The 19,046-nt window shown below is 42.5% G+C and overlaps 1 protein-coding gene across 1 annotated transcript in view; it reads left to right on the plus strand.

Moving 5' to 3' along the window:
• Nucleotides 1–4,817: 4,817 nt before the first annotated feature.
• The window catches only part of LOC116939899 (carnitine O-palmitoyltransferase 1, liver isoform-like), a 41,439-nt gene continuing 27,210 nt past the window's right edge, over nt 4,818–19,046 (plus strand). Inside the window, exons 1-8 of the mRNA XM_032948917.2 lie at nt 4,818–5,130; nt 13,015–13,175; nt 13,747–13,886; nt 14,243–14,414; nt 15,939–16,040; nt 16,657–16,794; nt 16,940–17,017; nt 17,547–17,654. Coding sequence (XP_032804808.1) covers nt 13,035–13,175; nt 13,747–13,886; nt 14,243–14,414; nt 15,939–16,040; nt 16,657–16,794; nt 16,940–17,017; nt 17,547–17,654 — 879 coding nt within the window. The 5' untranslated portion in view covers nt 4,818–5,130; nt 13,015–13,034. The remainder of the gene's footprint in view (nt 5,131–13,014; nt 13,176–13,746; nt 13,887–14,242; nt 14,415–15,938; nt 16,041–16,656; nt 16,795–16,939; nt 17,018–17,546; nt 17,655–19,046) is intronic.

The raw sequence follows: 19,046 nt of genomic DNA on the forward strand, positions 1-19,046 counted from the left end.
AATCACAGCGGCCTGGGTAATTTGACTGCATGTAAACAAAATGTTTAAGAATGTTATCACGACTGTTTATGCCTGGTATAATTTACTGTATTGTTGTACGTACACTTATATTATGCTTTTTACTCCCCTTGTTAAATTATGTAAGGGGACGGAGGGGGGGTGTCTCCTCTGATTTGGTATCTCAGGGTCAGAGATAAATCCGGCCTCCCTGGATGTATATATAACCTTTCGTGTTAATTCTTGTGCTCGCAAAGCCCATACTCCAGTGTTCAACTATGTGTTGGGTGGGACACGTGTTTGCTCTGTACCCGGCACCAAGGGCATTGCAGACACTGCTGGTGTCGTGGGTGTCTAGGCTTCCACAACATGTTTAGGTATGGATAAGAGCCATATCGGTGATTGCACCTCGGACATGTGCGTACATGTTATGAAAGTGTGACTTTATTGGCTATGTTGATCAAAAAAGCCTTGTTAAAGAAACTCATACACGTCATACATGTTGAGTTGACCCTTTATAGTGGGTTGACTTCCATTGCCATGGGGATTTGCTGAAGCACAAAGATGCAGTGTCCTTTCGTTTTTCTACAGTGTTTAAAATCAGTTAAACAACACTCCCTGCATGGATTAGATTTTGGTTTAAGCTGTAGGTGCCGGTGTTTAGTTTAGAGGTATGGTACTTATTTTGTCTTTCCAAAAAATATCTCCCGCCCTCAAAAACACAGTGATTAATAGTTTTAAAAACAGTATTCCTATGACTATTCAGTATATAAAGTATACCGCACCAACATTACCCATTTTCAACAAAGACCACACACCAATATAGTAAACTCGTATACATTTATCTTTATTAAGTAAAGAGTGGTTGTGAAAGCATGTCTAAGTGCTAAACAATGTAAACTGCAGAGTCGACCATTTGTGCATTATGCTGGAATACTGTATTGCATACGTTTTTTGTTTACACTTTATGAAATTGGATACAAGGGGCCTTAAAATATTTGGCGATAACAGAGCGTGCAGGATTACTGCATATTTGTAGGTGGCGATGTGGTGCAGTAACATACTTGAAAGTCCTTAGAGTTGTGATACTGTTTCTGAATATACGTATTAATCTACATATTACCTTTTTCTCACACATAACCTTTTTGGTCTTCTCCATTAAATCAACCACCTTGTTGCCCAGGAAATACATACCACGGTACTGTGATAACTATATTACTGTCCTGTACTATAATGTTTGCCCTGATTCTCCAAGGTAGAGTCCTGGATTAGGATGTTTGGTCAGTTCCATTTGAGTTTTTGGCATGTGAAAAGACACCTGAGTACCATCCCAACAGTTTTAGAGCATGCATAGCTTGAATAATAATACATTGTGATGTCAGATTGTGTAAAATGTGTGTCGTTAAACCTCCTCCAACCGACACAGCCAATTGATAAAATTGTCACGTGATTCTGCCAATTTTATTAATGCACGTGTGCCAGCACGTCAGGCTGTCTCGCGTCGTGCGTCAATGCTGACGAGCGAGTATGTAAACGCGACCGGGTACGGTATGTACATTATCTCGTGGTCTGTAGAACGCTTTCCGTGGTCAGGCTGCGTCGCGTTGAGGATCATGTCTTTAGAACTGCTTCTTGTGTTTAGTTTGTTGACCTTGCCCCCGCACCTCCGATTAACACGGTTGGCTACGTACGGTGCGAAAGCAGTTCAACATACATTCATTCATACGTTGGAGAGCAATTTCACAGCATTTAACAATTGGGTACGACGTTTTGCTGATAGTTACAACCAGCATCATCAGGCAGAATCCAGAATTGTTTGAATGTACTGCAATATTGGGCCTCAATTAGATATTGTGATGCCATCAATGTGTGCCCATAAAAGCAGGAAGGAATACTCAGATCGTAATGTTGTCGCATAAATTATGCTATTTTAGCTCACAATACATTGCATTAGATACGGTCATATAATGTTTGACTTAAAACTTTCGTGACTGCAGGAATTCATATTTTCTATCTATGTGACTTTACGGAAAGAACCAAAGAATATATATTTTTCTATCTACGTGACTTTACAGAAATAACCAAAGAATACGGTAATATAAATTGAGGGTGGTTCAAAGGTCAATATGCTGAATTGGCACCGCTCTGAAAAGATGAATTAACCGTGCAACTCCTCGTTTTTGTGAGTAAAGAAACATGTGAATAGCAGGCCGTTCTGCAGATCTTGTAATCGGAAGCCATTTAGGATGGGGAAAAACAGGATAATCGCATCTTCTGGGTTCTTTCGGTAAAGTCACGTAGAATAGAGATAAAATAATAAAAAACATAACAGACATATAATAAAATTCTCACGACGTTTCGGCCACAACACAAGTAGCCCTCCTCAGGTGAAGAAACAGGACTGTCCGAAAGACAGCGCTTTAGTGAACCCTGCCAAGCTTGGCAGCATCCCCTAAGCTGTGTGGGAGGAACAGAGCGCCTTGACAACAAACTCCGGGATAAAAAAGCTCAGCTAATCTCTCACCTTTCTAAAGAGATGCCGCGACTCTAAGGTAATACCAACCGCATTAAACTCCTTTGTCAAGGCGCTCTGTTCCTCCCACACAGCTTAGGGGACACTTCCAAGCTTGGCAGGGTTCACTCAAGCGCTGTCTTCCGGACAGTGCTGTTTCTTCACCTGAGGAGGGCTACTTGTGTTGTGGCCGAAACGTCGTGAGAATTTTATTATGTCTGTTATTATTTTTATTATTTTATCTCCATTCTAACGTGACTTTACCGAAAGAACCCAGAAGATTAATCCCTGCAGTCATGAAAACTTTAAATCGAAAGGATAATCGCAAATAAGAATAGGACAACAGAATATAAGAGTCACGATTTATGAGAGGTTTTAAGTTACGTTTTTTTACTATACTTATGAAATACTAAATGCACACAATAGTGTATGTATGCCGTGAAGAAAAAGGACATGTCCTCAAAGCAAATGTTGTAAAAATCTAACGTGAGTTTTAATCCTGATCAAGGGTCAACCCATCCCAATCACTCATTCCAACAAAGTCAACAAAAAATTGGGGGTGTCTATTGATGTGAACAGGGAAACTTTTTGATTTCAAATCACAGGACATTATAGAATGTGCCATAATTAACTTCCTTTTCAATTTCGTATGGAAAGTCCATAACGTACGAGTACATAGTCGGTGTGGCATGTAAACATTATCGCTTTAAACAAGACAATTTACCTGGAATGCTTTTCAAAATGCACAATTTCCATTGAAATCGGTAGACATCATGTGTAAACATAGCAATGTTGGGACGGGTACATAATTATGGCAGTCACTGCATTGACCTCTAGCCCACATTCCTATGTATATGTGGGCTAAAGGTTAAAGGTATGTACACATGCCTTACCCTATCTCTGGATTTCCATACAGACTTCACACGTAACTATGTAATGCTGGAAAGTGCTGCACGTATATTATTACATCTAACAACTTTCTTTGTATTTTGTTGTATTTCTGCTCTTGATTTTTTTCTGTTTATATTTGCGAATTGTTCTGTAGCACATTGAATTGTTGTACATCTTTCTTTTGTCAATCCACTGCTGTGGATGAGGGCCTCCTCACGCCCCGTGGGTTGTGGGGGCTTAAACGACCAACACTGCATGGAATTTCAACCCAAGAAAACGCAACCAGGACGACATTCTATGAGCGGACATGTAGAGCCATGAGAGAGCAGTTAAATGTGCAGGAGTGAGATGGATGGTAGCAGCACTGAATTATGAGGGATAAACAGCGTAGGCAGCACTTGCAATTCAGCAGTGGATAGGCAACGCCTGATGACAATGACTTCACCATGCTGAATACCAACATAGTGAAGGCGGGGAGTATAGACGTGGGAGCATATACACTACAGTACAACATAGGATTTTTCTGTACTGCCTTCTGCCTACAAAAATACATCTACATGTCTACAGACAGTGCACTGTATAGACAATAACGACTCATAATGCATCTTAAATACCCTCTGCAACATATAATCTTACGTGTAGAGTATGTACTAATGCATAGGATGCTTAAGCTAGATTCCCCATACATATGATGCTAAATCCCCAAACATTTATACAATGGGGATTAGATGTTAAGAATTGTGTTGGGGGTTTAACCATAAAATGCATTGATGTTTCCCAAAACATATACGGTACGTACGTACCTAAGTAATAAATATATCATCGATCACCTTTCCCCCTTCTTCTAGAAGCAGCAGCAGCAAGCACACAGGCCCCGCATTCTTGCACACCCATGTGAGACGACCATCAACCCCACCCCCATTGCCGACGGCGAGCAGCCATTGACCTATCCTCTCCTTCCCTTAGAACCACAACCCCACCATCATCACCACCACCACAAAAGCAGGGGGGAGTGGAGCTACCCCACCCGCTTCTTCCCCAATAGCCACAACCCCACCACGACCATCACACAAGCAGGGGAGTGGAGCTCCTCCTTCCCCAATAGCCACAATCCCAGCACCACCATCACACAAGCAGGGGAGTGGAGCTACCCCACCCCCCTCCTTCCCCAATAGTCACAACCCCACCACCATCATCACCACCTCCATCACACAAGCAGGGGAGTGGAGCTCCTCCTTCCCCAATAGCCACAACCCCACCACGACCATCACACAAGCAGGGGGGAGTGGAGCTACCCCTCCTTCCCCAATAGCCACAACCCCACCACCTCCTTCCCCAATAGCCACAACCCCACCACCTCCTTCCCCAAGAGTCACAGCCCCACCACTATGATTACACAAGCAGGGAGGGAGGGGGGTAGTGGAGCCAGCTACTTAGGGGCGTGACTCACGCCGCACATGGTAAAGCAGAGTCCCCCAGCCAGCAAGCAGTAAGCAGGGGCCAGAGGGAGGACCTCTCTGGGTTGTGTTGGGCAGGTGACATTGCCCGGCTTACTGCTCTCTGTTATTGAGCTGTGCACATGCAAAGAGACGAAGTTGTCTACTTTGTTGTGCTACAACTCAAGTGCCAGTGAAGCTCTAGTTTAATACTTTTTTTCGAGTGACATTTGCCCGTGTGTGTTTGGGCTTCTTCTCTTGAATCGTATCGAACTACATCGTGCGTAAGTGCTGGTAAGTGTTTCAATAAACTGCATATGTTTCTCCAATATTTACTTTGGTCATACGTGCTGTAAAATTTATACTGTTACTGGCAAGAGGAAGATTTTCAACACATTTTTGGACGAATTGGGTTGGAAAGGTACTGTTGAGTTTATGTTTGATGTCAACAGCACTGTAATTCAGAATATAGACAATGGGTCAATGATGTACTTTGCGTTGGTTACTTAACTACGTGTCTTAACAGATTTGAATGGACTACTTTGTTGGTATTTCAAAGCCTATCGATAATGAGCAGCGCCGGCTCAAACCGGCGGGTTTGTTGCCATGTTTAGCCATTAAATGTTTTACTTAAAACTTTCGTGACTGCAGGAATTAATTTTCTGGTAAAAAAGTCACGTAGATAGAAAATACAATTTAAAATAATATTTTCTATCTACGTGTCTTTACCGAAAGATTCAACAATGCGTTTCGTCTTTAACGCATACAGCTGCTTAATTATAGACTTCAACACGAGACATGCCGCGTTCGTAAATATCTCCAAACGAGAGTAAGGGGGGGGGGGGAGGACACGTGGACGACTCCAGGGAGAGAGAAAGTGCTAGAAGAGTCAACCCTTACCGAGCTGTTTACAAGCAATGGAACAGCTGGACACAGTACTGTAATTAATTAAACAGGATGGGGAGTGGGGGGGCTTGCATCTCCTTGTGCATCGGAGGCCCCAATGGTTGGAAGCCTTTCATTCATTGTAGACACGCCGGCGGACAATCAACGTGTGTGTTGTTTATAAACCGCCTATTCCATTACAAGAGCTTAACGTGGCAACAACAAACACGACGTTTGCGTTGTGTTTGTGGTGGGGAGCGGTGGCGTAGTGGTTAGCGCAGCGACCCAGGTTCGATTCCCGCTCACGGCCAACACCACCAGTGACGATTATCTGAACCGGTGCCCGGGGCCTCCGCTAGGTCGTCTCAGCCTCAAATGAGTACCCGGTGCGATGTGTGGTAAACATCGCGCACTGGGGGAGAGACAAAGGCGGCCGGGCGTGGTGCTGACCACCCACCCCACCTCGTGTAACCGTGCCTGCCTTCATAGGTAGGGTGCTCGCAAACAGCACTTGCCCCTACAGTCTGTTACAGGCTACGCGGGGGTGGATCTTTGTCTTTGTGCCAGTTTTGTTCGGCTAAAACATCACAGCCATTCCCATTGTTCACGCCGGGGCTGCCAAGTAGCCCAGATAAGTCCTCCTGCTCCTCCCTTCCCACAAGGCACACGAGAGAGCCTCGCCACAATTGTCGTGGACCCATTCCACATTCCTCGCCACAATTGTCGTGGACCCATTCCACATTCCGGCTGTTGTCGGCGAGTTGACGTCTCGACGGCGGTGTGTTCAGTGGCACGGTGGTTTTCATTCATTAATCGTGTTCACTCTTTGTGGCTTAAATTTTGATTTAAAGCTTTCGTGATTGCAGGGATTCATATTCTTGGTTCTTTCGGTAAAGTCACGTGGAAGGGAAACAATAAAATAATATTAAAATATAAAACAATACAATTATCACGACGTTTCGACTGCAACACGAGCAATCATCGTCAGGTGTGAAAACCACAGCAAGAAAATTAGAAAAAAGTGGCGGGTTACTTTTAACGTCAGCACCACGGAGAGCGTTTTGGCAGTTTATTCAGATGGACGAGTCCATCTATGTTCGGAAAAGAGGAGGGGGGGAGACGAAGTTATGGCTTATCTCTCTATCTTATATATGTATATAGATGTGTTTGTGTAAGGACAACGGTAGTAGCACGTTTGTGTTGTCCTGCGAATCTTACTGTATGGGTCCACACACCACGTGGTGGTGGTTGTCTTTCCATACCAAAGGTGCATTGGGGAATGTGTATGTCATGTTCCTGGTGAAAAATAGGTCGTATCTTTAATTTAGAAAACAGTGGCATGAAGCTTGCTGCAAGTAACGCTTTTGTGTACTGCGTTGCAGTAATGTGTACGGCTGTGTATCGTAATTGAGTCGTGATTCTTTCAACAAAAAGTGCAAGCGCGTGCTAACGAAAGCCCGGTTATGTCACCACAGTACTGCTTATTGATGGGTGAAGCATATCGATGGGTGAAGCATGCTGCTTTGAACCAAGTTCGATTCCCTGTCACGGCAAACATCGGTGGCGAGTAAATCTGAAACTGCCCTGGGTCTCCCATCCGCACTGACCAGCGTATGGTCACAGAAACCACCCCCCCCCCCCCCCCCCACTGTCAGGCTGACCTTGGGGAGGAGCCCTTCATCCAGCAGTGGATGGAACAAGGGTGGCGGGGAGGCATACATAGATTGTACACATTGCATGTGTGTTATTAACACGGTCTATGTTCTAGAACAATCTTGTGTATATGTACAGGGTGCTCTAGATGTCTTGTGACCGCCCCCCCTCCCCCATTTAATTATCTAAAACTTAATATATATTTTAAGTAAGGTTTATTTAAAACAAATGAATGATTCAAAGGGAAAACATGTTAGGGTCCATTCATGGGGGGAGGGGCACAAGACATGTGGACCGACCCTGTACAGTGCCACAGTAGCTAGGTGCTGCGATAATCCGTTTCTTAGGATTATATAATTAGCATTAATACAATATTGTATCAACACTACACTGTTGTAATGGCATGTACACTTACAGTGTATCGCATACACAGCACAGTAGGTTATCCTCTTTGATGAGCCAAAGATCACATGATATCGCTGCTATAAATGGTCTGTTAATGCATTGTCTTTGTACTATAATAATAGGTTTGACCCTTTTTGGCAATAAAACGGGTTGATAAGATGTTCAAGCACCAAATATAAACCTTTGACAAGTCTGCGTTAACCATACGTCCCTGTGATGAACATGCAAGCAAAAAAAACACCACATTGCTCTGGCAAAATATATATGGCATTAATTCTAGATTTGAAGCTTTCGTGACTGCAAGGATTCATACTCTTTGGTTTGATTCGACTTTACCGAATAAAACCAAAGAGTATATATGGCATTGTCTTTGAAAGCGGATTGGTCATCATCACCAGAGACGGCCTGCTTCTTCAGGGCCTATAATAGTCTCACTACCAGTGTTGGACCAGAGAAGTGGCAAGAAAGATCCTCATGTTGTCTTTGTGCTTGTTCGTCTTTAGTCTTTTGTCTGGTCTGGCACTGGCGAGACTGGGCCCTATAAAAGAAAGCCGTCCTCTGATGCAGGCCAATCTGCTTGAAAGACATTGCATATATCATTTTCAGAGCATGTTTTTTTTAATTTGCATGTTCATCACGAGAAGCCGTGCGTGGTTAATGCAGACGTGTGTCCTTGCACAAGGTTTTCTATTTTTTTTGCGTTTGAACATCTTTAACACCTGCTTTATTGCCAGAGCAGGGTAAAAACCTATTAATATTAAATTTTTTAGACTTTGATACTGGCAAAAAAGGTCCCATGTTGAGCCTAAAGGGACTTGGGCACCACACCGACCAGGGCCCCAGTGTTGGATTCTAGGATTTAATGTGGATTTTTTTTTAAATAAAACATAACCATATGGTTGAACTTGGCTTTTGTTGAATTGGAGAAATGAAGAACCACATTGGTCCACCGCGCGCCCAAAGACATTTTGTAAAGAGAAAGATCCCTCTCCCCGTGTAACCTGTAACAGACTGTAGGGGGCAAGTGCTGTTAGCGAGCACCTATGAAGGCCGAGGGAGGGGGGTGGGTGGCCAGCACCACGCCCGGCCGCCTTTGTCTCTCCCCAGTGGCGATTTTTGTTGTTGTTTACGCACCGCACCAGACACTAATTTGAGGCCGAGTCGACCTAAGGGGAGGGGAGGCCCAGGACCGGTTCGGCACAACCCCGTGGCTGTGGTTGTTGTTGGTGGGTTCGGAGCGCAACGCGCTAACCACTCCGCCACCGTTCCACATCCTGCAGCGGTGGCGCACAAGACGTGCCACGTGGCCTCGTGTTGTGTATTGCGCTTGTTCACGATACATCTAGAATTCTAGATGCTCAACGATGCGCGTGGCGTATTCAGGTTGTCCGGAATGAAACGTGGTCCAAGTTCGTCGTGGTTTTTTGCCGAACGTTGTAAGGTGGTGTGGCTTTTTTTTTTAAAGGGCATTTATTAAATTCGACGTGTCGTCAAACGGGCAAGGTTACAGTATATGCCGGTGCTAAGCTACTCTGGCTGTCTTATCGAATATATAGATTAACACTGTACAGTAATTAAAGTCCCATTGTTTTCAAATCCATTGGAATGATTAAAGACGATCCTTGTTGGGCCCAAGTAAAGGAATCAACAACAAAAAACGCCACTTTATAATTTTCTTGCCGTGGTTTTCACACCTGATGATGATTGATTGTGTTGCAGTCGAAACGTCGTGAGATTTGTATTGTTTTATATTTTTATTATTTTATTGTTTCCCTTCTACGTGGTGACTTTACCGAAAGAACCAAGACTATAAAGGAATCCAATTACGTAACTTGCTTGCGATGACGAGATAACCATCATTTCTTCTTTTTTTTTAAACGGGTTTTACGGGTTATTGTCTCCTAGTGAATATTTAGCTGTGCCGTGGTTTAAAGAATTAGGGTATCGTAAAAGTGACACGTGATTTTTTTTAAAGCTTTAACGTTAACTTCTCCAGGAGTTGCATTATTGCTGTTTGTAATCCAAACACTGGGACCTGTTTATCATCCAAATACGGAAAGTGAATAGAAAAAATGAAGTTTCGTAGCAAACATCTGATGTTAACTACTGCTCGGGTAATACAGCACACACCGTGCTTATGTAATGACTGGCACACACTAGGGGAGAGAACCATTGGTGAACCGGGGTCATTGTGTAAATAAATTAAACATTTCCATGGTGGGTCGTTGCGTTTGTGCTCCTATTTAAACATTGTTTTTAACATTCATATGGCATTATTACAAGCGTGCAGTTCTCCGCAAGGCACGGGAACCTAGATCCCCCGTGTGTCAACAATGAAATTAACCATGCAACAGCTATAAGCGCGCCCAACATACAAACGCAACAAGGGAGTTGTGTTATGGCAGTGCTCTTGACTGTAACAGCCACGGGCACTGAATCGTCAAAGCGTTCATAACGAAATCCTTGTGACACCGCACCAGACAAAATGGAAGTTTTTAAAGTGACACTCCTCTTTCTGAGACCTCAAAGTGGCAGCAAATACCTAATTTGTGTTTATCCGCAGGTAACTTTGCGACTAATGTTTTTTTCTCCGAATGATGCAATCCTCCTAGAAGGCCACCCTCGTCATCAGCACGGATGAGAAGGGGATGATGGGTTCCCTGTACAGCCACCATAGACCCGAATATGTCTCATGCGGTATCACTCAGCATTTCAGGACATTTAACACTTGAAATGCATTCTCAGATATTGTAAATGCATTCTGAGATATTGTAATGTATTTGCCGACTGCTGTAGCATCTAAAGAGATTACTTTAATGCTAATAACGTAGGATACTCCAGTTTTAAAACGATGTGTACATTCCAAACTCGGTGCCCTGCCCACCTGGTTCTGATCATTGTCCCCGGCTGGGTCAGCCAGCTTTTCCACATTTACCCCATACCTTACTGCTAAATGCATCTGCACAAACAGCTTGAATGGTGTGCTGCTACTTTGCTCGCCATAACCATGCTCTTCATGCTGACGTGTTCTTTAAACATTGTGGACGAAAATGGCCTAGTTAGTGCCAATTTTGGTAATTTAGGCAATGTAACCATACCCTCCCCCATATACCCTCCCAAGATTCGGGCATTTACAGCACAGGGTACTCCAGATGTCTTGTAACCCCCCACAATTAATTGAAAATGTTTTCCTTTGCGTATTCATTTCTGTTTTCACACCCATTGGTATACAAAAAAATATATATTACGTTTTGAGAGAATTAAATGGGGGGGTCACAAGACATCTGGACCACCTTGTACTTGCCTGGGCTGTATGTTGTAGCTGTTATGCTTGAGTGATATCTTTAAACCAACACCTCGTTGACGTACTGTCCATGCGTTCCATTTCCATGGCCACCACTCCTTCGTAGTTCCTTCTCAGGAAAGATTGATGGCGGATGATCAAGAGTAACGCGTCTTAACAGTCAAATATGATGTTCAAACGACATAGGGCAAAATTTACAAAAAATATACCATTGAGGACAAACGCATGTTGGAAAGCGTTACAGAGCTCATAAATATGTAGATTTTCTTTGTTTTGGAATGTTGCCATTTCCACTGTTTCATTGCATTGTTGAAACATTTGAAACGGCATGGTGTGCCACCAGTGAGTTGACACTTTAAGGCGCCACTGTGCGAGATGTTAACTGCCTCACCCGGTATACAGGAGGTCATGGGGTCGATCCCAACCCTGACGCCTGCTGCTCTATATTTGGAGTTTTCATGTTCAACTCATGGTCACGTGGATTTTACTCCGGGTCCTCCGGTTTTTCCCTCCGGGTTTTCCCTCCGCATTAAGCAACATGCGTTTTGAGTATTTGGCTGCTATAGATTTCCACACGATAATCCACTTTGTTGAGCTATCATTTGTGGCCAGGTCGCTTCTGAAAAAGAACTTTATAGCTCAGTGGGCCTTACCTGGTAAAATAAACAGTTTAGAGTATTTCTTTTTCATTTTAAGTGCTGAAAATGTTTGGTCAGTCCAGTATATTATTCTGATGGAGGTTATGAGTTAATTAATTGTAGGGTAAGTGACTGATATTTAGATATCAAGAGAGCAAATGTTCTGAGTGATATTTATTTAGCATATTTTTCCACTTTAACATTGTAACGAGCAATACGCTCTAACGGTTAATTGTAATCCATGTTTCCCAGTAAACTGCCAAACATTTTGGTATAAACCGCAGCTGTGCACATTTCAATTCAGCCTTAGTTTCATTTGTGACGTTCATCGACGCAAAAAAATCTGTTTAACTTACTGTACGGTATTATATTTCGTGTTTGGAGAATTTATATTATCTTAGACTGTACAAGGTGGCTTCAGGCACACCGAATTAGACCCACTGTGACATTCAATTGTAGTACTGTTGCTCCGCACTATTATTTGAACCGTAGCAACAATCGTGAAGTAAGATATGGCCAACCATGAGTGTAGATGCATTGATTTTCAAAGTGAAAAATCACGATGTGCTGTAATATCTTTGAACTTCTTTTGCGCCGTACGTAGTAAACCATGCTAACAAACCATGCCAATCGGAGGTGCGGGGGGAATGACAACAAGATACACAAAGCAGTTCGAAAGAAATTCGTTTTCAATCTAATGGTGGTAATGGGGGATAAAGATGAGTTTTCTGTTTGTGTTTCGTTGAAAAAACTATCTTTCACATCAGCTGCATTCTCATGCAAAACTTGAGTTCTTTTGACATATGACTAAGACTTTACAGAATTGCACATTGGAGGTGCATTTAACTGTAAACTTTAAAGCAGTCGTGGGTAAGGGTGAGCTGGTGGCAAGGGGGGTGAGGTTGGGGCGAAGGGAAAGTTGATGAAGTTGGCACAGCCTTATTGAGTTAAGTAACCACACCTGGACTGGTTCTATAAAAACGGTTGTGTATTTCCCAACCAGTGAACATTCATGAGATATATTCACGAGGTATGTTCATGAGGTATGAGCTATATTCTTTTGTGCTGTAGTTTTCACCAACATTTCAGTTTTAAGTGTAACTTTATTGTTGTGATATTTCCACTTGAACTTTGGTCAGATAATGATTAAATGTTGGTCAGGATAATTATAACTCGGCATCATATTTCGGTTGTATTTCTGGGAACTTGCAGAACTTTTCTACACAGTAGACGTTGCCCGGGTTTTTGTGAGGGAGAGAATTGGTGCTGATTGTCGTCCCCATTGCCATGCAGGGCCAGCGTGCTTTGTCACAATGGCGGAGGCCCATCAGGCCGTGGCGTTCCAGTTTACGGTGACCCCTGAGGGTATCGACCTACGTCTGAGCCATGAGGCCCTCAATCAGGTCTTCAAGTCTGGGGTGCGCTCCTGGAAAAAACGTGCTCTTCGCCTCAAGGTGAGCCATTGAAGGTTCCCAAAGTAAAAAATATATATATCGGAAATTGACAATGAGGATAAGGTAGAAATCTTTAAAGAATTCAGTTCAGGTGTATGTTCAATAAAATTGTTTTGTAACGGATTATGTAGTGTACTGCCCGTAAGTTTACAATTACAGCTCAATGTTTTTAGTAACGCAAGCTTCAATTTGAAAAGTGCAGATGGCTATTTAACGGTCATTGTAATTCAAATGAGGGCATTCAGACGAGGCTTGGTGTAACTTCCGTCTGAAAGTATTAAATGTGAATTAGCATTATCGATAGCTCGTGATATAGGATAGAATGCTGGAAATAAATGCAGGTTTCTTTAAATAGGCTCTTAGCTTGTTATATAAACAGAGGACCATCTCTATACAGTACTGGATTTTATGTCATCCATTGAGTGAGCATGGTATTGATTGTTAATGAAAGTAAGCTGTCTGCTATACAGCAGAGGTTAAATACCCTTTGACGACATCATTCTTTAATTATAGGACACTGCGACTGCGAGTCCACTTTTCTGACTTGATTTATCACTTCTTTCCACAACAGAACAACATTGTGTCAGGAATGTATCCAGCAACTCCATCCAGCTGGCTGTTCGTGGTGGTGGCGATCATGGCCACCAAGTACGCACGGATGGAGCCTTCCCTGGGCATGATTGACACCATCCAGCAGAGCCTTCCCACCACGTCAGTGACATCATGCATGATGCACCACACGAATCATGTTACAAACTACACAAGTCTGCTCTCCATAACTGGTTGTGAAAACACTGTGGTACTATATGGGCTTTTTACTTGATACTAAATATATGGCATTGTTCAAACCCAACTGATGTTCCAAAGGTGAACTGGCATTTTTGGTGTTACAATTAAAAAAAAAACATTGTTGTGTCCTTGATGTTTGTGGATACATTGATCGTCTTAAGATATTGAAATTTGCAAATGTTCCACTGATGTGTTAATGCTATTGAAAATAAGCCAATCTTATTTTTGTAATCTCAAGTATATTTTGATGCTGTAATTTCTTGCTGTTTTGCGAGCAGGGAATATCTGTCTAGGGACAGCAAGGATGTGCTCAGTGGGCTCCTGCTGGCTACTGGACTGTGGCTGGGGCTTATTCTAGCTCTCAGACAGTTCCTCAAGCTGCTGCTCTCCTACCACAGCTGGATGCTGCAGAGACACAAAAAACTTTCTCTTACCACTAAAATCTGGATGGTGGGTAGTTCATCTTTGACACTTGCTTCAATTAAATACTTCTCAACTGCATATGGGCAATATAATAACTGCTTGCATGCATTTGAGTTTAATGTTATTGATTTGGTAAGAAGAAGCAGTGTTATTTTAGCATTTGGTAAAAATACACTGGCTGTTCATATGAAATATTGAATCTACTTGTTGCGCCATCAGTTTTCTTTGCTGTCCAAGTACTATTACATTGGTAAAGGATATAATCAGCCTAGACCTTACCTTGACAACTCCCTCTATTACTGTAGAGTGCAGTGCTTTATTTATGAACTTACTGCTGAATTTAGTATTGAATATAACAGAACTTTGCATCATAGGAGCATGATGTAGCTCTTGTGGGGTCATATTCCCTTTAAAATGTTATCACAAAACATGCTATACTTTGTACAGCTTTGTTATACATATACACACATATATACAGCAACCCTTTTCATTCTGAACATTTACGGTACATGTATTTAACACTAAAAAATAGTAATCAATTTACATTCACAATACTTCCTGAATAATTTTTGGGTTGATGTAGGGACACGATAAATGGGGGGGTTGTATTACGAAAGTGAATCAAATCCAAGTCTTGCCATCTGCATTTGAGTTTGCGGATCGGATCACGGATTTGCCGTTTGCGACTTTAAATAACATAACCCCTGCAATGGGCAAGGGTTTGCTTTACATCTGAAAATAATGCAGATAATTTTCTTGCACAGGTATGTTGAGTCATTTTTCATTGTCATGCATTACATACATGTGTAGTGAGTGACTTTTGAGACACGTCGTGTAGAAGGCTTTTTATTTAATAAGAGCATACTGAGCGATACATTTATGTAACGCAGCTACACATAGCCGACCCTAACACACAACCCCTTCGTCGGCGTCCAACTAACTAGCTGCCCGACTAGCGCAGTGACTGCGACGGTGAGAGCCTTGCAGGAGATCGGCCACGTGGTCGGACGACGTAGAGAGATGACGGCGAGCTGCGACGCAGCCAGGACCCAGGACCCACAACAGCACCGAACCTCTGGATCGGTCCCCCTTATATACGCTCCAGCGTGGCCAAGCCCCGCCTCTGGCCACGCCCCCTTCTAGAACCCTCGAGCAGGTTCCCGGGGCTTCTCGACTGATTCCGCCTTTCACCTTTACCCCAGATACGCCCCCCTCATAATTAGGCATTATGTAATGTACCCATAACCGCGATTACTCCTTCAGGCCGACAGGTGGCACCCTGTCATTACATATGGATAAGCAGCTTGTACATGTATATACTAGTTTGAGTGCACTCAAGCTAATGCATTATTGAAAATTAAAAACGTGTGCAAGCAGATAAAGGTTTGCCAGCTATTCACCAGGTGCAAACATTTTATTGTAGGCCAAAAACATGACCGACATATCACCTTGTCTAGACATTCCACGTGTGAAAACATTGCTATTGGGTCAAAGGTTACACAGAGGGGGGATAGTTGATGGGGCTGATGCTAACTACATTTTTTTTTGCAGGGATTGGTTCAACTGTTCTGCTCCCGAAAGGCCATGCTGTACAGCCACCAGGCATCCCTCCCACGGCTCTTCGTTCCCTCCATCCCTGACACCATGCGCCGTGTAAGAAACACTCACCTTAAATCCAACGTCTGTGGGATGAGCTACTCTATTTTAGACAGCTGCATTTGCTACAAATCCGCACGGGCATTACTGCTTCTACATGGATATTTGCTGGTTATTCAACCAGTATCCCTGCTCTTTTTGAGGCAAGTCAATCTATTTTATCACTTCATTTGCAGCTCGCAGCAGAGTAAAATATTTTTAAACCTGTTGTGAAATGTACTAACCTATATTCATGATAAATCAAACCGTGGAAACGCAAGGCTTCTTTTCAACTGTTGCTTAGGGTTGTGGTAACAATGCTTTTGCCAATATAAAATGTAGTTCATTATCAACGTAACTTTTTTTTTATCAAACTGCAGTTTTTAACCATCTTCATCCACTGTCTTTATGCTGTTTAGTTCCATGCATAATTATGGTTGTAGGAATTAATGCATTGTTATAGAAAGCCCATTTATTTATGTACTGTAATATTATTTGCTTGTTTTGGCTTCAACAGTTTAACAGAAAATGGTAGTAGACTAGGTAAAGTTTTGGTTTTGCAAGCATGGAGTTTCCTTGTTAACATCATGTGAACCAAGTGTTGTGTGTGCTGTGTCTTGCTGGTCTCCTGCAGTACCTCGAGTCTGTGCGTCCGCTGATGGACGATGAGAAATTTGAGCGAACGCAGGCACTGGCGACAGATTTTCAGAACACCCTGGCGCCCAAACTGCAGTGGTACCTCAAGCTGAAGTCCTGGTGGGCGTCCAACTACGTGAGTCTCGGCATCATTGCGTTTTTATATACCGGAAAAAAGGCAGTGGCAGTGTTTTTCTTGTATAAAAAAGTGCACTTTGGCTAACAGTGGTTTATTGTCATAGAGTGGAATGGGCTGTTTGTGTCCATGATGTTTCATCTAGGTGAGTGACTGGTGGGAGGAGTACATCTACCTCCGTGGCCGTGGACCCATCATGGTCAACAGCAACTACTATGGCATGGTGACTGCACACTCGCTTACCTTTTAGTGCACCTGGTGGCACGGTTGGGCAGTTGTATGCAAGTGCTGTGACCAAATCGAAGTGACTACCAAAGTAAAATTAAACAATAAATGGGCTTGCTTGGAAATAATAATAGTAGATAAGAAGAGATAAGAATTTTGACATGGGAAAGATAACATTCAAATGATATACACTTGCGTGGCATTTAACTAAGTTAATGCTCATCAACAAATCAGTCATGGTAATTATATGAAAGTGAACATGCACTGTAATATAATGTTAATGATTATCTTTAATAAGTTATGCACTATTATAATAGCATTACATGAACATAATTGTATAAAAAAACAATAAGAAAGAATAACGCATCTAGCCTGAATTTTGAAAGTTCGTAGTATTACATTTTATAATATGAAAACAGCACTGGTGATATCAAATAAAGGAATTTCAGCATTGCGTCTGAAATGTAGTTGTACATTCAGGAGGCAGCGTATTTGACACGCATCCCTCTTCCACTTTACTGCCACAGGACTTCCTGTATGTGACACCAACGAGCATCCAGGCTGCACGTGCTGGAAATGTGGTGTATGCCATCCTCATGTACCGCAAAAAGCTGGAACTGGAGGAACTCCAACCGGTTTGTGGCCCATACATACTCTCCTTCTCTTGCTCCTTGTGTTCTATCTTATTCATTCACTTATCTGCTGGGGCCCTCTTCTCTGCCAGCCTCTAATCGTCTCCTTTTTTTCCTCTTGTCCCCTCTATTGTTTTCATAGCTGCTTTTTTCTTGTCCCCTCTATCATTTCTCCTTTCGTTTATCGCTTGCTTTGTTTTCTCTGACCATTCTTTTGTTTATGGAGAATTTGATATTGCTGCGTAGGTTTTTGTATATGTGCTGTGTAGCTGTCGGATGTGTTTTCGGGTTGTGCCATGTGTTGTTTGACATGATATTCGACGTTTCGCTCCATATGCTGGCAGCTTGTATTTAAAAAGTTCCCATCACGTGGGACCAAACGTCGAACATCATAGGAAACAACATGCGGTACAACCCGAAAACATATTGGACAATTGTAAGAGAGTCGAAGATTGCTTGGAAGTATTGTACCTATAAATGTCATGAGCTAAAGCAGCTGAATAAGGTCTTGGCAATAGGCATTGTGTGGGATTGGCTGAGTTAGTTTATGCGATGAGCAGAACGGCCAGATACATAAGAGAAACCAAATGGACTCGATGACTCTCTGGAAAATGATAAAGTATTTTCTTCTCTTCATTGCTACCCATATTTATTTATTGCCCTTTTGTCTATTCATAATCACAGGCCACTCATGTTTGTTACCTATATTTGACTTCATGAGGTGTCAGTGTTAACGCTATTTTAGCAAATGTAATGTGCTACACTCATGTAGTGTATAACTTAGTTTTTCTTACGTTACTCGTGTAATTAAACATATCTGTTACACCCCCCCCCCCCCGCCCACACTTATTATGAAATAACACCCGTTTCCAATAAATGAAGGGGAAATTAGTGTTGTAATGTTTGTCTATTGACTCAACATTTTGCAAATGACTTGGAATCTCATTACTATTGTTCATAACTATATTATCGGTAGGTGGAAACTTGGGTTTATTGTGACGTTTCCTTCGGTTGCGAATTAGTTGACTCAACCCTCAGTATCAGTGTGGTATGCCAGTGCAGCTGACATTGTAGCACAGAATAATGTGGGTGGTTGTGGAATGGGTTTTGGACGTATTTGGAGAGTGTAAATGGGCGACAACCCCTGTGCACTTGAGAGCAATGTTTTAATTGCGCTGGCAGGGCATGTTTGTCTAAATCTTTTCTTCTCTTTTGCACCCGGCGAGAAGCAGTGTAGTTAAAGCTTCATTTGTAATATAAATTGTGTCCTCGTGCAATACATTTTGTTCCAGTTCATTGTGTGCTTTTCTAAGTCGAAATATTTTTGTGTATAAAGAAGTGTCCTTTCTCTCTTGCGAACTCAACCCATACTGCCCTTGGAAGCATTTCACACAT

This window comes from Petromyzon marinus, chromosome 7 (assembly GCF_048934315.1).
Source record: "Petromyzon marinus isolate PM22_M1 ecotype Great Lakes invasive population chromosome 7, UKy_Petmar_22M1.pri1.0, whole genome shotgun sequence".
NCBI lineage: Eukaryota > Metazoa > Chordata > Hyperoartia > Petromyzontiformes > Petromyzontidae > Petromyzon > Petromyzon marinus.